The 19,304-nt window shown below is 36.8% G+C and overlaps 1 protein-coding gene and 1 non-coding gene across 4 annotated transcripts in view; one reads left to right on the top strand and one right to left on the bottom strand.

Annotated features, from left to right (window-relative positions):
• The window catches only part of MIGA1 (mitoguardin 1), an 86,069-nt gene that overhangs the window by 62,679 nt on the left and 4,086 nt on the right, over positions 1 to 19,304 (bottom strand). For all 3 annotated transcript variants that reach the window (XM_077905106.1, XM_077905103.1, XM_077905104.1), the window contains exons 3-6: positions 7,120 to 7,297; positions 5,223 to 5,359; positions 2,831 to 2,957; positions 917 to 1,050 (exon numbers count right to left, since the gene is read on the bottom strand). In XM_077905106.1, the coding sequence (XP_077761232.1) occupies positions 917 to 1,050; positions 2,831 to 2,957; positions 5,223 to 5,359; positions 7,120 to 7,297 (576 nt within the window). The remainder of the gene's footprint in view (positions 1 to 916; positions 1,051 to 2,830; positions 2,958 to 5,222; positions 5,360 to 7,119; positions 7,298 to 19,304) is intronic.
• TRNAR-CCU (transfer RNA arginine (anticodon CCU)) lies at positions 1,914 to 1,986 on the top strand. Its single transcript has one exon. It is a non-coding gene; the product is annotated as a tRNA-Arg (tRNA).

Genomic DNA, 19,304 nt, shown 5'->3' with positions numbered 1-19,304 from the left:
TTTCAAAGTAAGATCCTGGAAGAGCAGCATCAGTATCATCTGAGAATTGCTAGAAATGCAAATTCTCAGGACCTAATCCACATACTGAATTAGAAACCCAAGTCTGTTTTAATAAGCCTTTCAGATGGTTCTGATGCATGCTCAAATTTAAGAATCACTAGCCAACAAGGTGCCTGGGTGGCTCAGTCAGCTAAGCTTAGTCTGCCTTCATCTTGGGTTATGATCCCATATCCTGGGCTCTAGTCCCATGTGGGGCTCCCTACTCAGCTAGGAGTCTGCTTCTCCCTTACCCTCTATCCCTCCCCCCATTTGGGCATGTTCTCTCACTCTCTCAAATAAATAATATCTTAAGAAAAAAATCATTAGCCAAAATGATCAATATCAGTCTATTTAAAAGTCTATGTAACTTTTATGAATATAATACCATTTAATTAATCACAAAGTATAAAACAGACTTTTAAAAATCCCCTTAGAAATGTTATTAGCTTAATTCCATATATTCCTGGAAAATCAGGGAACTTGATATGAATTGCAAATTTGGGATTCAACAACTAACTGAACAGAAAAAGCCCAATAAGATAATAACCCTACATAATCCCAAGGGGAGCAAAAAAGCCAGTTTTATTAAATGCCATAAAAAGCAAGTACACTGAATCAACATTAAACATTGTTCAGGGATCCCTGGGTGGCGCAGCGGTTTGGCGCCTGCCTTTGGCCCAGGGCGTGGTCCTGGAGACCCGGGATCGAATCCCACGTCGGGCTCCCGGTGCATGGAGCCTGCTTCTCTCTCTGCCTGTGTCTCTGCCTCTCTCTCTGTGTGTGACTATCATAAATAAATAAAATTAAAAAAAAAAAAAAAAACATTGTTCAATTCTTCCAATTTTATAAAGGCCACTCTTAGATAAATCACCCTTACATCTACACTTTCTTCAGCAATGGCATCTCCTGCACCCAATTTAATAGAACCACAGGCTTCATCTTCAGCCTGTCTATTTCGAAAAGTGAGAGCTTGCTCCCATCGACGCAGCGCCTCTTCAAACAATTCCATACCTATGAATTAAGAACAGAATAATTGTAAGTAAGAAAAACCAATAGCAAAATAAAATTATTTTAGGCTGAAGTCTTTTTCATATAGTTATCAACAATGGCACAGTCTGACTGTAACTTTGGCACTAAAGAATAATTTTATGTTCACCTCATTTCATAGCAGAATTTTAATTTCCCAACATATTCTAGGCCTATAATTCTAGTCAACCAAAAATCAGAGAAATGACCGATATATCTTCTTTTTTTAAATGTAACTCAAATTTATATCCTGCTTGGGATTTTTCTAGAACAGCGTCATGAGTTCATCAAAAGTCCAACAATGACTAATTTTTATATTCACACAACTATCTTTCAATATATCCTCCTAAATTAAAAACATAGGTAAATAGAAGAAACTAGTTGATAAGAAGCTATCAGGTTTATAAGAGGTTGTCACAAGGAGAGAGTAAAGCTGAGAGGAAATAGGATAGTAAGGCTAAATAAAGGTTTTCCCAACTTTTTTTCCCCCACAGAATGTTCCTTAAACTACATGATTTGTAGTTGGATGGATAAATTGCTGGGTCAGTTGTGATTTGGATGGATAAATTGCTGGGTCAGTTGAAAATCTACAAGACTTCTGGAAAACCCATCAAGAGTTACAGTTCAGGTAGAAATTCTATATCTCCCCAGCTAGACAGCTTTATGGGGAAAAAAAGGTGAATATGTGATTCTTTTTCTCCAAGTTAAAAAAAAAAAAAAAGTCTTACCAAAATAATTACATACTTCAAACAAAACCAAAATATTCCAACATTCAAGACATATAAAATATTCCAATATTCTAGACATATTAATGAAAAGGATCTTTAAAAGCTACTTAATTTAGGGGTGCCTGGATGGCTCAGTTGGTAGAGCATATGACTCCTGATCTCAGGGTCGTAAGTTCAAGCCCTATGTTGGGCATGGAGCCTACTTAAAATAAAATAGGGGTGCCTGGTTGGCTCAGTTGGTTAGGCATCTGACTCTTGGTTTTGGCTCAGGTCATGATCTTAGGGTTGTGAGATCAAGCCCTGCACTAGGCTCTCTTCACTCAGCTCAGAATTTGCTTGAGATTCTCTCTCCCTATCCCTTTGCCCCTCCCCCTGCTTTCTCTCCCTCTCCCTCTCTCAAATAAATTAATCTTAAAAAAAAATCAACAAATCAGGTTAGATAAGTGTAACAGATTGAATAGTGGCCAAAAAAATGTCAGGTCCTAACCTCTGGAACCTGTAAACATTACTTTACAAAGAAAAGGGGTCTTTGTAGATGTGATTAAATTAAGGAATTTAACATGGGTGATTATCCTAGATTATTTGGTGGACCCTAAATCCAATCACAACTGTCCTAGTAAGAGGGTGAGGGAGATTTGGTGCGCACAGAGGAGGTACTGACTAGAGATTGCAGTCACATGGCCATAAGCCAGAACCTATCAAAAGCTGAGAGGGACAAGAAACAGTTACTCCCCTAAGCCTCCAGAGGAAGCACAGCTCTAATGATATCTTGATTTCAGCCCAGTGATAATGATTTCAGTCTTCCGGCTGCCAAAAGTCTGAAAGAATACATTTCTGCTATTTAAACAACTAAGTTTGTGGTAATTTGTTAGAGTATCCTCCAAAAACTAATATAGTAGGTTATGTTATGTACACTAGATTCAAAAGATATAAGAACATTTCAAAACTATGCTGTTTCCCTTAGAATAATTCATCATTCTTTAGTTTCACATTAAATGAGAGTATAATATCTTAAAACTTTATTATGGTATTCCTACCCATCAAGTATAAGTTCTCAGGAGTGGTCACAGGAATATTCACAAGTTTAATATCATCTTCATCTGCTTTGTCCCAGGAGTTAGAATTGCCGCAAGCACAGCTATGACAAGAATTGACACTCTGGACCTAAAATTAAGATCAACAGAGGTTACTTCAAAATGCCTTTTGTGATAGTATTTTGTAATCTTTTGTACTTACACATTATTTACATAACCTATTCCTGGTAAAACAACGCATATAATTCCTACCTGAAGAAACAAATCTAACTATAGTCAGTCAGGAGTCATACCTTAAATATTTTAAGCCTTTGTTTGTTCAAAAATACACAAATAGGAGAGTATTTCAAACAAAAACTAGTTATTTCTCTAAAAAAAAAATCAAGTAGTTATTTTTATAGTTTGCTGTTTTATTAAGTATTTACTTATTAATTTTATCCACACCTACTTTGGTTAGAGGTAACTAGCTTATTTCCTTTTCAGAATTTATTGGCAATGCTGATTCTCTGCTAAACAATAACTGAAACTGAAAAGCCTTTACCATCATCCCTTCTCTAGCAAGGTGCACTGGGCCAATCATTTCAGTCACCTCTATGCAAATGACTCCTAGTCTCTACTTCCAGTTCTGTCCTTTTAAAATAAACCTAGGGGCGCCTGGATGGTTCAGTCGGTTCAGGATCGGACTTAACGATTTCAGCTCAGGTCATGATCTGATGTGTCGTGAGATCGAGCCCCATGCTGGGCTCTGTGCTCAGCAGGGAGTCTGCTTGAGATTCTGTCTCTGCCCCTTTCCTCATGTACTCTCTCTTTTTCTCTCTCAAAACAAACTTGTTTTTAAAATTAAAAATAAAGAAATTTAGCCCATATTTCCATCTGCCTATTTGATTCTACTCAGCTCTTCTGCTGGCATCTTAAAACTGACTCTATCAAAAAGGAGCTCTGCATCTTCCCACAACAAAAATTTTTCCTTCTCCAGATTCACTAATAATACTTCCATCCCCATAATTTCCCAAACTTGAAAACAGAAAGCCATCTTTAACTTCTCTTCTCACACCTCTCATATGCAATTACCAAGTTTTGTGGACCCTGACCCCTCCTTTCCACATGTGTTGCCTTGTTTGGGCACTCAGTAAAAATGGCAGAAATCTGGGTTCCTAGTCCCAGCAGTGGAATGATGGGGTGAGCTGAAGCAAGTATAGTAAAGGCATTCCAGACTTTCTATCCACATTTATCATGAAACTCCCTTTTTCTACTTAGTAGTTAAGAACAACTGCTTCAACTCGGTTGAAAAATTTCAAAATAGAGGTATTCTCTGACACAGAGTAAATCCAGATTATAGAATGGGCATATATTTCATCATCCTGTTCAGTTTCAAAGAACAAATGAAAGCCTGCAGGCCTTTGATCTAGATGTTCCTACCACAGAATAGCCTTTAAAAATTTAGTATATTTTTAAGCACTTAAGAAAGGGGCAGCTATATATTCCAACAAAATACAGAAGCAGGGTACAGAACATGGTGTTCAATAAATTATTTAAAATAATGAATACAGGGACACCTGGGTGGCTCAACGGTTGAGCATCTGCCTTTGGCTCAGGGCGTGATCCCAGGGTCCCCAGATTGAGTCCCACATTGGGCTCCCTGCACGGAGCCTGCTTCTCCCTCTGCCTGTGTCTCTGCCTCTCTTTCTCTGTGTTTCTCATGAATAAATGAATAAAATCTTTTAAAAATATAAAAATAAAAAATAAAATTAAATAGTGAATATACATGATGGTAGAGGCATACTTTCCCAGAAGTATATATGTAAGAAATTATCAATGCTGTTTGTCTCCAAGGAGGGGAACCAGAAGGATCAGGAACACATTTATCACCATACATTTTCTTGCCTCTTCTTTATTTAGTAAAAAGCCTATTTAACAATCTACCTATTTAACAAATTTTTAAACTTTACTAAATTGCAACAAATACTAACTTTTTTTCTCCCCATCAATCAATACTATATCAATGCTCCAAAGAACAAGGTAAGGGAACTGCACACTTAGCTTCAGCAACCCACACACTTTAAACCTATGGAGGCTCATTATTTTGTGACCTAGCATGAAGTCTGACTGTATCTTTCCAGCTTCTTTACAGAACATCTAGTTTTGAAACAACACTTCCACATCAACACTGTTCTACAGCCCTCATGTGTCCACATCACTTACTCAAGGAAAGCTGGAATGAAACTGGCTGGTTAGTCAGCAAAAGGAAAAGTTTACTTGCTTAAAGAAAACAGATACAACCAGATGATTTAAGGTTCTTTCCATACTAGGAGTTATCTATATGACATTTAAACAAAGAGATAACAATAGACACAAGGGCAAATCTATAAAACAGTAAGTTTTGTTCTTTACTTACGGAGGCTAAACTCTGTGCAGAACCTGAGTATTTACTGAAAAGTCCTCCATTAGCATAGTTACAAGACTGAGATCCTTTGTCTTTGGCAGAACTTAAAGATAACGTCAAATTCTGTCTACTACTGGAACAACTTGAACCTACCAAATACAATAATATCAATAATATTAGAGATATTATTAACTCCAATGATAAATGTAATGTAAATTTTCAAGGTTTACATTATATTCACTCAGAAAGCTAAGTTTAAAACACATTTCACTCAAATGTGTAAATTATTAAATGTACATCATTAAAATCCACATCTCTTTACAATTGTATTTAACACTGCTAAACTCTTGTTTCTTAAATGAAGAATAAAATATTCATCTAATTACAGCAGTATTTGAATGATCTGTTATAATCAGTATAAAAAATCCTGACAACTGAGGGTGCCTGGTGAGTGAGCTGGTAGGGTATATAACTCTTGATCTTAAGTTTATAAGTCTGAGTCCCATGTTCGGTACAGAGAATAATTAAAAATAAAATAAAATAAAAACATACTGGTAACTATGAACCTTCAAGTTATAAATTTAACAAAATATAAGCACTTTCTTTCCTGAATTACATCTAAACCATATCATATTATACTATAATTAGTTTTTTATATTTCTGTCTCTCCTAATTATCTATTCATCTATGGCAGATGCTGTATCTTAGTTCATCTTTAATGCAACAGTTAAGACATTCTTCAATTCAATCCCTGGACTTATATGACCCTGTGCAAGTCCCTTAAGTTTTCCTTATCTCATTTTTTTTTCCTTATCTCATTCTTAAGTCTAAACAATAACTCAGGATATAGTCTGAATTCACAGGATTGCTATAAAGGTTAAATAATGCAGTGAATATACATTAGCACTACACCTGAGATCTAATAAAATCTCATTAAGTGAGAGCTACCATTACTGTAATGTTCACTGTACTTGGCACAAAAGTCATTCATTAATTATTTGCTAGACAAGTCAATCACAAAAGCATATGATACTCTAAATAAATTTAAATTAATTTTAAAAAATAAGAAATTCAGCATGCTCAAGAAATTATTGTTATTGATATACTTTGGCAATATGTACCACATCTCTAACTATAGATCCATAGATCTTTTAGAGACCAGCAATTCTATTCTACTTATACATTAAGAAAATAATCAGACAAATAAATGCAAAGCAAGAAAAGCATTCTAAAGGGACAACAAGGGACACCTGGGTGGCTCAGCAGTTAAGCGTCTGCCTTCGGCTCAGGGAGTGATCCCGGAGTTCTGGGATCGAGTCCCACATAGGGCTCCCTGCATGGAGCCTGCTTCTTCCTCTGCCTATGTCTCTGCCTCTCTCTCTGTGTCTCTCATGAATAAATAAAATCTTTAAATAAATAAATAAATAAATAAAGGGACAACAAGAAACTGCTTAAACAAATCAGGGTGTATGTTTACAAACTTAATATTAAGTACATACTAAATATGAAAGCATAGAAGTATATTTTTTGACCTAGAAAAACATTCTTATGTATTGTTAAGTATCTAACAAGCAGTCTACAAAGAGGTAATCATAATTTTCCTTAAACTAGATATATCATTTATATGTACATAATATAAAATGTTATGTTTTAATATATTTAAATGCAACTAGAAATGGATAGATATATGCCAAAGTATTATCACTCATTACTTCTGGGTAGCACAGTATCAGGTGATTTTAATTTTTTGTTTGCTTATCTGTAGGTTCTAATCTTTCTAAAATGAATCTGTATATCTGTATTATTCTTAAAGGAACTCTGGAGACTAAAACACTGAAATCACTGCACATCAGTTATGATTTATATATAAAATTTCCTTTATAGATTTAATTCAGCTAGCTCCACTTACCTTTGTCTGATGCTGCTCTCTTAGCATATTCAAGTACAAGGTGCTCTGGTTCCCATGGTAATATTTTTCCTTTCTTCTTTCCACGTTTTCTTTTAAAATGATGGGCCAGAAAAATTACAGACACAGCACTCACTGCAGTTACCACAAACAACTTTTTTGCTACTGGTGAAAATTTTATCTGGAAAAGATGCAGGTAGGTTGAAAAAATTTCTTACATTTATTTGTTCACTTAAAATAAAGACATAAGAACAAAACTTATTCTTAAGCTAACCTAGTTCTAAGTAATGCCAAGAGAATATTATTTCACACTCTTTAGTGATAGGTAGCCCAATTTGAATTTTATTTATTTATTCATGAGAGAGACAGACTGAGAGAGAGAGGCAGAGACATAGGCAGAAGGAGAAGTGGGTTCCTCGCAGGGAGCCCAATGGTGGGACCTGATCCTGGGATCACGACCTGAGCCAAAGGCAGGCGCCCAACAACTGAGTCACCCAGGCGTCCCCCAATTTGAATTTTAAAAACAAGCAAACTATACTAATCTATTATTTTCTTAAGTTCCTAGGTAACAAATCTACCAAAAAGTCAAAAGGAACACAAAATAATTCAACGTCATTAAAACCTGTTGAACCAATGATTTTCATGCAACTAAATATCTGAATCACAGCAAGATTTTAAATTATAGGAATGATTAATTCAGTTTCGCTTTGTTTTCTGTTTTTTAAAAGATTTTATTTATCCATTCATGAGAGACAGAGGGGGGCAGGCAGAGACATAGGCAGAGGGAGAAGCAGGCTCCATGCAGGGAGCCTGATGTGGGACTCGATCCCGGGTCTCCAGGATCATGCCCTGGGCTGAAGGCGGCACTAAACCACTGAGCTACCTGGGCTGCCCGATTGTTTTTGTTTAAGTAGGCTCCACACTCAGTGTAGAGCCCAACATGGGGCTTGAACTCACACACCTGAAATCAAGAAGTGAGCTGAGATCAAGAGCCAGACGCTTAACCAACTGAGCCACCCAGGAGCCCCATGTCAGAGTTTTAATTTTTTTTTAATTTGGACAATTTGGAAATTTGGACAAACATGAATTAACTCAATTTTTTTAAAGGTTTATTTGTTTGAGAGAGAGAGAGAGAGCACATGCACTCGAGGAAGAGGAGAGCAAAGGGAGGAAGAATTTCAAGCAGACTCTGTGCTGAATGTAGAGCCCAATGCATGGCTTGATCTCACGACCCTGAGATCAGGACCTGAGCCAAAACCAAGAGTCAGAAACTTAACTGACTGTGCCACCCAGATGCTCTGAATTAACTCAATTTGTAAATGTTATCTGAATAAGTCCTTTTATGCATGAATTATTCAACAAATATTTACTCAGCATTTTACAATGTACCACACTGTATTATGAAGATTAAAATTCTTACTGTAATTCTATTCAGCAAGCAAATATCAATGCCTTTCAATGATCGAGAAGCCCTGGTTATTGAGGCCACAGATCTTGCCTCCTTCAAGCAGTGTGCTAACAGTAGAGACAAATATATGGTCAGGTAATTACAGTATTGTGTGATAAATACAGTAATATAAGTATACACTATTAATATCAGAGCAAGAGGTAATTAACTTTGTCTTGGGGGACAGACACTATCAATCACCTAAAATACAGGAGATCTATAATATAAAGCCATAGTCTTGAGGTGTAGAGAGGTACAAAGAGTGTCACTTCCAAATTCTTTTTTTTTTTAAGATTTTATTTATTTATTCATGAAAGACACAGAGGAAGAGAGAGAGGCAGAGATACAGGCAGAGAGAGAGAAGCAGGCTCCATGCAGGGAGCCTGATGCACTTCCAAATTCTTAACAACAAAAAGCCAAGCAAATGGCAAGTTCTCATTTTTTCTTGAACTCATCACAATGCTGAGGTCGGAGGGCAATCTGCCGGCCCCAAAACTAAAGAGACACAGGCATCTGCACAAAGAGATAACTTATAAACTCTGGCACGCTGAGATAAAACACAAAAGGATATTTATGAGTTCAGCTAGTACGCGAGTAAATTGGTAGAGACAGTGTGCACTGGTGAGAGAGGGTAAAGTACCCCCTGGTAGCAGGGCTGCAAAGATAGGGGTAATCCATATTTTTTGCAGGTTTTATCTTCATGAATCCCACCAGTCACTACTCACATAAAAGAAAGCAAGAATCCTAAGTCTCCCTAATGGTGCAGAAGTGGGAGAGGGAAATAAAAAAAATACAATACTTAGAGATAAATCTAAAAAAAAGAAATCAGTGCTAGTTAATAACAAAATACTGATGAAAAAAACAAAGATGAAAGGAGATACATCATGTTCATGGATTATAAAATGTTGTTTCTCTCCAATCTGATTTACAAAAACCAATAGAATTTTAATCAAAATCCCAGGAAAAAAGATTTTTTTGGACAGCCCCAGTGGCGCAGCGGTTTGGCACCGCCAGCAGCCCGGGGTGTGATCCTGGAAACCAAGGATCGAGTCCCACGTCGGGCTCCCTGCACGGAGCCTGCTTCTCCCTCTGCCTGTCTCTCTCTGAATGAATGAATGAATGAATAAATAAATCTTAAAAAAAAAAAAAAGGAAAAAAAAGATTTTTTTAAAGATCTTTATTTATTGGGGGTGGGGTGTACAAACGGGTGTGAAGGATGGAGGGAGAGGGAGAAGCAGACTCCCTGCTGAGTAGGGAGCCTGAAGTAGGGCTTGATCCCAGACCCTGAGATCATGACCTGAGCGAAAGGCAGACATTTAACTGACTGAGCCACCCAAGAGCCCCCAGGCAAAAATTTCTGTAGATTTTGGCAGATTATTAAAAAAAAAAAAAAAAAAAAAGTTGAGGAAAGACAAAGGAACTAGAATAACCAAAGTAACTCTGAAAAAGAACACAGTTGGAAAACTTAATCTAGCCAATTTCAAAACTTAACTATAAAACTAGGATAATTAAAACAGGTGGTGGGATCCCTGGGTGGCGCAGCGGTTTGGCGCCTGCCTTTGGCCCAGGGCACGATCCTGGACACCTGGGATCGAATCCCACGTCGGGCTCCCGGTGCATGGAGCCTGCTTCTCCCTCTGCCTGTGTCTCTGCCTCTTTCTCTCTCTCTCTGTGACTATCATAAATAAAAAAATAAAAAATAAAAAAAAAAGGCACTGCTTAGGTACCTGGGGGGCTTAGCTGGTTAGGCCTCTGGCTCACTTTCAGCTTAGGTCATGATCTCATGGGTTATAGGATCAAGCCTGCATTGGGCTCTGCACTGGAGGGAGGGGGGTTGTCTGAGACTGTCACCCTTCCCTTTGCCCCTCCCTCTGCTCACACATGAGCTCTCCTTCTAAAATAAATAAGTCGTTAAATAAATAAATAAATAGCACTTTTCAGAAGTTAAAAAGACAATCTATGGACTAGAAAAAAATTGTTGTAAATGATGTATCTGATAAAGGAATTGTACCCAAGGTACATAAAGAATTCTCAAAACTTAGTAAGAAAAACCAATTAAAGAATGGGCAAAAGGGCAGCCCAGGTGGCTCAGTGGTTTAGCACCGCCTTCAGCACACGGCCTGATCCTGGAGACCCAGTATCTTAGGCACTCCTAAGAGCCTGCTTCTCCCTCTCTCTGTGTCTCCCATGAATAAATAAATAAAATCTTAAAAACACAGAAATAAAAATAAAAAATAAATTAAATATATCCCTATCTTGCTTGTAGCCCGGCAGGGAGTCTGCTTCTCCCTCTCCTCCCCATTTGTTCCCTCTTGCTCTCTCTCTCTCTCTCAAATATATAGTCTTTGAAAAAAAAACCCTTATTTTATGATTCAGCATTCCACTCCCAAGAAAAAGGAAAGCATATGTCCACACAAAGATTTGCATGGGAATGTTCTTAGCAGCTTTGGTTACAACTAAAAAATAAAAACAAGAAACAACCCAATGTCCACCAATAGATGCACAAGCAAACAAACTGTGGTATATCCATATAATGGAATACTACGCAGTGATAAAAAAGAATTACTATTGATATATGCAATGTATATATTTCAAAATCAGACTAAGTAAAAAAAGAGACAAAAGAAAATACATATTATATGATTCTGTCTAATATAAAACAGAAAATGCAAACAAATCTATAGTGACAAAAAGCAGATCAGTGGTTGCCTGGGGGAAAGTGAGGGAGGGGACCTGGAGAGAGAGATGCAAAGGGAGAAATTACAAAGGGGAATAAGAAACTTTTAGGGATCATGGATATGTTCATTACCCTGATTGTGCCAAGAATCTCATAGGTATAATATACACAAGTATACAAGTGTGTCAAAACTTAAATCATATACTTTAAATATGGACAGTGTAATGTGTGTCAATTATACCTTAATAAAGCTATTTTTAATTATTTATTTATTTTTAAGTAAAGCTATTTTTAAAATAACATCTGTGTTCTACACATAAAAATTGCTAATTTTCTGGAATACCAGAAATGATTTACTTCCATTTGTATGTGGCCTCAGTGGCCTCAGTAACTATGATCTAACAAAAAAGTTTAAACCATTCCTACTCTGGGATGTCCAGGTGGCTCAGTGGTTGTCTGCCTTTGGCTCAGGTCATGATCCCAAGGTCCTGGAATCCAGTCCCACATCAGGCTCCCCGCATGGAGCCTGCTTCTCCCTCTGCCTATGTCTCTGACTCTCTCTCTCTCTCTCTCTCTCTCATAAATAAATAAATAAATAAATAAAATCTTTAAAAATATTATTCCTACTCTACTTTTATTCCAAGTCTATTTAAATTCCTTCAAAACTACCAAGAAAAATTAGAACATCCCAATACCACCTCAAATTTTTTTCCCTTCACAAACTAAGAATTATTCTCTTGAACACCTGGGTGGCTCAACTCAGTGGAGCATGGGACTCTTGATCTCAGGGTCATGAATTCAAGCCCCATGTTGGGTATAGAGATTACTTAAAAATAAAACCTTAAAAATTTTTTTAATTAAAAATAAAAATAGGGAGTGGCTCAGCAGTTGAGTGTCTGCCTTCAGCCCAGGACATGATCCTAGGGTCCCAGGACCAGTCCCACATCAGGCTCTCTGTATGAAGCCTGCTTCTCTGCCTATGTCTCTGTCTCTCTTTCTCTGTCTCTTATGAATAAATAAAATATTTTAAAAAATAAAAATAGCACTATTATTAAGAACATCTTAATTTTCCATATATTTTATAAACTGCCATGACCTCATTATCAAAAAAATATTAATCTTAAAAAGTATTAATCTTATATCAAATATAAAGACTAGTGTTTACTGCAAGAGTAAATATAAGGTATCAAAATTAAGACCTCCATTAAAGAAAATAATCTATTAATAAAGGCCCAGTCACAGCTAAGTGATCATGACTGCTTAAATTGTCAGTTCTACTATATCCAAGGGCACTGAAGTAGAGAACTACTAGAAGATATAAATACAAAATTAAAACTACTCCATCAGACATATAATGTTCTTTACTAATATAAATTCAAACATAATAAAAATCGATCCACTTTTATTAAGATCCAAGTTCTGTTTATATGTTATGTATTATTTTTACTTAAAAGATTTATTGAAGTTTACAGTCATGATCTCATGAAAAAAATCTTTTCTATGACAAAAAAGTCACAAATTTCCCGAGAAAATGTTTATCCTAAGTAATCTAGACAGCACAGCATTTGAAAGTCTCTAATATTACTCCTATCACTTCTTGTTTTGTTTCGTTTTCCTCCACAGAGGAAAGTCAATTACTTCCTATAACATTGCCTTGAACCCAGGAAACACAGCATTTCAGAATCCCAAAGCTCAGAGGGGCTTTTTATGGTGATATGGTCCATTTCCTCACCTCCAGACAAATGAAAACTAGACACATGTCCTATTCCTTCAACATGAATTGAATATCCATTTATGGCCCGGACACTGAGAATACAAAGGAAAGGAACACTACTTCTTATGCTCAGATTTCACAATCTTTCCCACTTCATAACCTCAAGCTATTGTTTAAAGCTCTTGTCAAGTTTCCCCTGCTATCTAATATTCTCTGGAGACAGAGAATAGTCACACACAAGTCTCCTACTCCAATAACCTTATTTATTTCCTTTTACTCAGCATAAAGAATTCAGTTGATCTATTCCTCAAACACAGTACTTATAACACCTTTATATGGGGGAGAAGGGGTGGTTTCTACAAAATTGAGGTTCTAAGCTCAGTAAAGGCTGGAACTACGGTCTAGATCTTGCTCATCACTTTATATCTTGACGGAAACACAGGAGGGGCTTAAGAGATATACTTTGAATGAATCTGATAACTAGAACACACTACAGACAAACTGTAAACTCTAAATAGGAATAACATCTCTTCCTCACAGAGTTGCTGTGAATAGATAATATACATAAAGTAATATCTGACACATAGCAGGCATTCAAAAATTGTGAGCTATTATTTAATGTTGACTTAATTTTAAAAAATTTTAAGTTTGAAATAATTTTATTGTTTTAAGATTTTATTTATTTATTTGAGAGAGTGCACAAGCAGGGAGAGGGGCAGAAGGAGAAGCAGACTTCTCAGTGAGCAGGGAGCCTGACTCGGAGTTCAATACCAGGAACTTAAGATCATGACCTGAGCCAAAGCCAGACACTTAACCGACTGAACCACTCAGGCATCCTGAAATAATTTTAGATTTACAGAAAACCTGCAAAGATAGTAGAGTCCTACTATACCCATCACTTAGGATCTTCATGATATTAACATTTATATAAACTCTTGTAAAACTAAAAACTTCATATTAAAAAAAACTTAAAAATTAACATTAGTACAATATTATTAACTAAACTATAGACTTCATTCTGATTTCACCAGTTTTTTCACTGATGTTCTTTTTCTATTCCAGGACCAATGCAGGATGCCACACTGCATTTAGACAAATTTTTATTTTTAAGCGCTCAGTTAATTCCTTGTCTTTGTCACTTAACACTGAATTTGGAGAATCAACTGAACTACTTACCTCTTCATGTTGTGGTTGCCAGCTGAAAAACAGAATCTGCTTGTATTAACATGATAAACAGTAATATACCAAAGTAATCCTTAAGAAAACCATACAAGAAAAAAAGACTCGGGGCACCTGGGTGGCTCAGTGGTTGAGCATCTGCCTTTGGCTCAGGTCGTGATCCCGGGGTCCTGGGATCGAGTTCCACATCTCCCTCTACCTATCTCTCTGCCTCTGTCTCTCATGAATAAATAAAATCTTTAAAACGATAAAGAGACAAGTATTTTGTTTAGAGTATGTATTCACTAAATAAAGAACAAATACTTGGAAAATATATTATTCCTTAAATAAACGACACAGGGAAATAAAATATATACAATATAAATATATGTAAACATAACATTTATTAGAGGGCTTGCTTATCTTTATTGTGTCAAACATGATAAATTGCCTTCAGAGAGGTTAAAGATCATACAATTTCTGTGGTGAAATATGAATCAAGATGCATCAGAGAAGGGCAGCCCCGGTGGTGCAGCGGTTTGGCGCCGCCGGCAGCCCAGGGCATGATCCTGGAGACCCTGGATCGAGTCCCATGTCAGGCTCTCTGCGTGGAGCCTGCTCCTCCCTCTGCCTGTGTCTCTGCCTCTCTCTCTCTCTGCATTTCTATGAATAAATAAATAAATCTTAAAAAAAAAAAAGATGCATCAGAGAAGGTATTTAAATCTATGCACGTCTTACATCATGTATTAAAATTACCTCAGTCACACTGATGACATATCTCAATTATGCAATTATATAACTAAATTGCATCCAACACGGCTTCTTAATTTTTAGAGGCTAAACTAATGAACAAAAAAGTCTTTCATGTTTTTTTTTTCATTTTAAAATAATCAATCCAATTCTAAAGTTACAAAACAAGAACTCTGCCCTTTTCCTTGGTCCTTTCTTGGTCCTTTGTGCTATTCAAACTACAACCTGCTGGATCCCTGGGTGGCGCAGCGGTTTAGCGCCTGCCTTTGGCCCAGGGCGCGATCCTGGAGACCCGGGATCGAATCCCATGTCGGTCTCCCGGTGCATGGAGCCTGCTTCTCCCTCTGCCTGTGTCTCTGCCTCTCTCTCTCTCTCTCTCTCTCTCTCTGTGTGACTATCATAAATAAATAAAAATTAAAAACAAACTACAACCTGCTCTCTTAGTACAGGAATCAACAAACTTTCAGTATAGGCCAAGTAGTCAATATTTTAGGCTTGTGGAACATATGATCTCTACTGCAACCACTTAACTCTCTTGATGTCCTGCAAAAGCAGTCACAGATAATGCATTAACAAATGAATATGGCTATGTCCCAATAAGACTTTACTTGCAAAAACAAGTGGTAGTCTTGATTTCACTCAGAGGCTGTAGTTTGCTGACCTATCATAGAGCATTAATAGCATGGAATAAGGTTTTTTATTTTGTTTTTTGTTTGTTTGTTTTTGTTTTTTGTTTTTTGTTTTTGTATGGGATGAGTTTTGAATACTAAGTATCACGGCTGAGAATAGAGAACTTATCTTTAAGTTTACCTGCAATGACTCTATATTTTAAAGATTTTATTTATTTGAGAGAGAGAAACAGGGAGAGAACACAAGCAGGAGTTCGTGCTTCTCCCTCAAGAAGCAGGCTCCTCATTAAGCAGGGAGCCCGATATAGGGCTTGATCCCAGAACCTTGGGATCATGTTCTGAGCCAAAGGCAGATGCTTAACTGAGCCACCCAGGTGCCCCTTTATTATTTTTAAAAATATCTCATGGAACGAGTTGGGTAATACACCTGGCCTCAGAGAATTATTCTTACCATCGAAAAATAGGTGGTATAATAAAATCATATATGCAAAAGGTACAAAAGTAATTCCTAAAGAAGAAATACAAAATGCCAATGAACATTTTTAAAAAGTTAATACTCTGATTTTTAGGCTGTGAAAAAAGACATTATCCAATAATTATGATTAAGACACTGTGTTGGGGGCAGCCCTGGTGGCCCAGCGGTTTAGCACCACCTTTGGCCTGGGGTGTGAACCTGGGGACCTAGGATAGGGTCTCGCGTAGGGCTCCCTGCATGGAGCCTGCTTCTCCCTCTGCCTGTGTCTCTGCCTCTCTCTCTCTGTGTGTCTCTCATGAATAAATGGTAAGATTTAAAAAAAAAAAAAAAAAAGATTTAAAAAAAAAGACACCGTGTTGGTATACTCAATCTTTTTTGGCGGTATACCCAATCTGAAAAGCAACTTTAGAATGACAAACAAAAGCCTTTAAAATGTTCATACTTAATACAAATTCCTCTTAAATCTATGAAAAGACTCTCAACATATAAAAGAGATATAAAATTAAAATCATGATGAAATACCATTCTTGGGGGCACCTGGGTGGCTCAGTGATTGAGCATGCCTTTTTCAGGTTGTGATCCTGGGGTCCTGGGATCAAGTCCCACATCGGACTCCTGAAAGGGAGCCTGCTTCTCCCTCTCCCTGTCTCTCCCTCTCTCTCTGTGTCTCTCATGAATAAATGAATAAAATCTTAAAAAAAAAAAACAAAAAACATTCTCACCTATCAGACTGGCAAAAAAAAAAAAAAAATGGGGGGAGTACAAAATAATACTGTTCCTACAGAAGGCAACTTAACAGTACCTACCAAATTCAAATACATTTATTCTTTGGCCTGGAAATCCAAAGTCTAAATATTTATCCTGTGCCTATACCTGTATCACATGCCTACACCTGTATGCATTGAGATATATCAAACTTACTCATTATAGCATTGTTTGTAACAGCACTAGATCAGAAATAACACAAATGTTCATGTATAGAAATATTATGTAGCAGTAGGAATAAAAAAAAAGAAAAATATCCATACATATTAATACAGAAAGATCTCCAGGAAATAATCTAAGTGAAAAAACAAGAACACATGTAGTATGCTCCCTTTTATAAGAAAGACAAGAAAATAAAGAGTATATAAGGGATCCCTGGGTGGCACAGCGGTTTGGCGCCTGCCTTTGGCCCAGGGCGCGATCCTGGAGACCCGGGATCGAATCCCACCTCAGGCTCCCGGTGCATGGAGCCTGCTTCTCCCTCTGCCTGTGTCTCTGCCTCTCTCTCTCTCTCACTGTGTGCCTATCATAAAAAAAAAAAAAAAAAAAAAAAAAAAAAAGAGTATATAATTGCTTTTACTGATATCTGATTAAGGAAACTCTGATATTCAAGGAATCCAAATGGTTACCCATAGGGAATGGATGGAGATTGAGATAGCAAAACATCTTCATGTATGTATCTGTATATATGTGTGTGGTTTTGATCTGTGAACCGTATTACCTATTCAAATAATACATTTTTAAAAAGATCATTGTAAGGGCTAAATGAACTTGGAAACGTACCCAACAAAATGTGTAGCACAATGCTTTATACACGTCCTTCTGCTAGTCTTTGAAATGTCATCCAAATGGTATAACATATACAAATAAAAGAATACCAAACATTTAGACTTAATATTTTCACCTCTAGGAATCTACCTTAATAAAAATCTAAAAATTGGACAAAGATATATATAAATAATAAACTGTTGAAACAAACCAGAAACATAAAACCAGAAAAATATTCAATAAACTATAGTACATCTATAGTCATAAGGCATTTTTAATGATAGAAAATGTTCAAAATATAGAACTTTATAATCTCAAATGGGGGGAATAAGGTAGTGGGGGCAGGGAGAGGGGAGTGGAGGGCAGAGAGATATATACAAAAATAAAAGATCTAGAGAAAGTATAGCAAATAAGCTTTTATAGAGGAATTGCTGATTATTTTTATTTTCTCTTTAATTCTTTTCCATATTTGTCAAATTTTCTTTTAAGCATGTAGTCCTGAAAAAGGAAAGAAAGGAAATGAGAGAAAATGGATCTGGGGATCAAGGAGGTACAAGCTAAAATCTTATTATTTGCACTTTTTTTTTAAAGATTTTATTTATTTATCTGAGAGAGAGAGAGACAGAGATAGTGACACACAACACAAGGGAGGGCAGAGAGGGAGAAGTAGGCTCCTCTCTGAGCAGAGGGCCCAATGTGGGGCTCTACCCCAGAACCCTGGGAACATGACCTGAGCTGAAGGCAGACACTTAACCAACTGAGCCACCCAGGTGCCCCTATTACTTGCACTTTTAAAGTAGGCTCCATGCCCAGCTTGAACTCACAACCCTAAGATCAAGGTCTGTCTGATCAAGTGTCAGATGCTTGGGGCACCTGGGTGGTTCAGTCGGTTAAGTGACTGACTCTTGATTTCAGCTTAGGTCATGATCTCAGGGTTCTGAGATCAAGCCCCACATGGGGCTCTGTGCTCAGTGTAGAATCTGCTTATCTGTCTCCCTCCCCCTACTTGCATACTCTCCCTCTCAAATAAATTAATTTAAGAAAAAAATAAGAGTAGGCTCCTTAACCAACTGAGCCACCGAGGCATCTCTATTATTTGCACTTTTAGACAAGTTACTGAAGCTCTTGAAGCTTCCAGATCTGTCAAATGGAGATGATTTCCAAATTCCAAGGTTACTTTGTAGATTAGACACATTTTATGTATAAAGGACATACATGTCTTAAATGTAGTGAACACTAGGTAGTAATTACTATTTGTATACATCTTATCTGTGCAACATCATTTCCTATGTACATATAAAGTTACACTGTATTTTACTCATCTGAGATACTATTCATTTTAATTGTAAGCAAGTTTTACAAATGTTGAAATGTCAAAAATGATCATCTTGGATTTGATGAAATTTGATGTAACTTTAGTGATAAATGCTACCTACCATAAGTACCTTTCCCTTTAGTACAATGAAGTACAAATTCCATTAGAAGCACTTGTTAAAAATCAAGGGACCATTCGCATGGAAGATATACAAGTGGATAATAAGTGCATGAAGAGATGCTCAACATCATTAGTCACTAGGGAAATGCAAATCACTAGGGAAACCACAATGAGATATCAACTCATACCCATCAGGGTGGCTACTATCAAAAAGCCATAAAATAACAGGTTTGGGTGAGAATGTTGAAAAACCGGAACCTTGGACCACTGCTGACAGAAGTGAAAAGTGGTGGAGCCACTATGGAAAACAACTTGCCAGTTTCTCAACAAATTAAACACAGAATCCTCATATGACCCAACAATTTCACTT

This window comes from Canis aureus, chromosome 8, assembly GCF_053574225.1.
Source record: "Canis aureus isolate CA01 chromosome 8, VMU_Caureus_v.1.0, whole genome shotgun sequence".
NCBI lineage: Eukaryota > Metazoa > Chordata > Mammalia > Carnivora > Canidae > Canis > Canis aureus.
The sequence above is the reverse complement of the archived record's forward strand: the minus strand, read 5'-3'. Positions and strand labels throughout refer to the sequence as shown.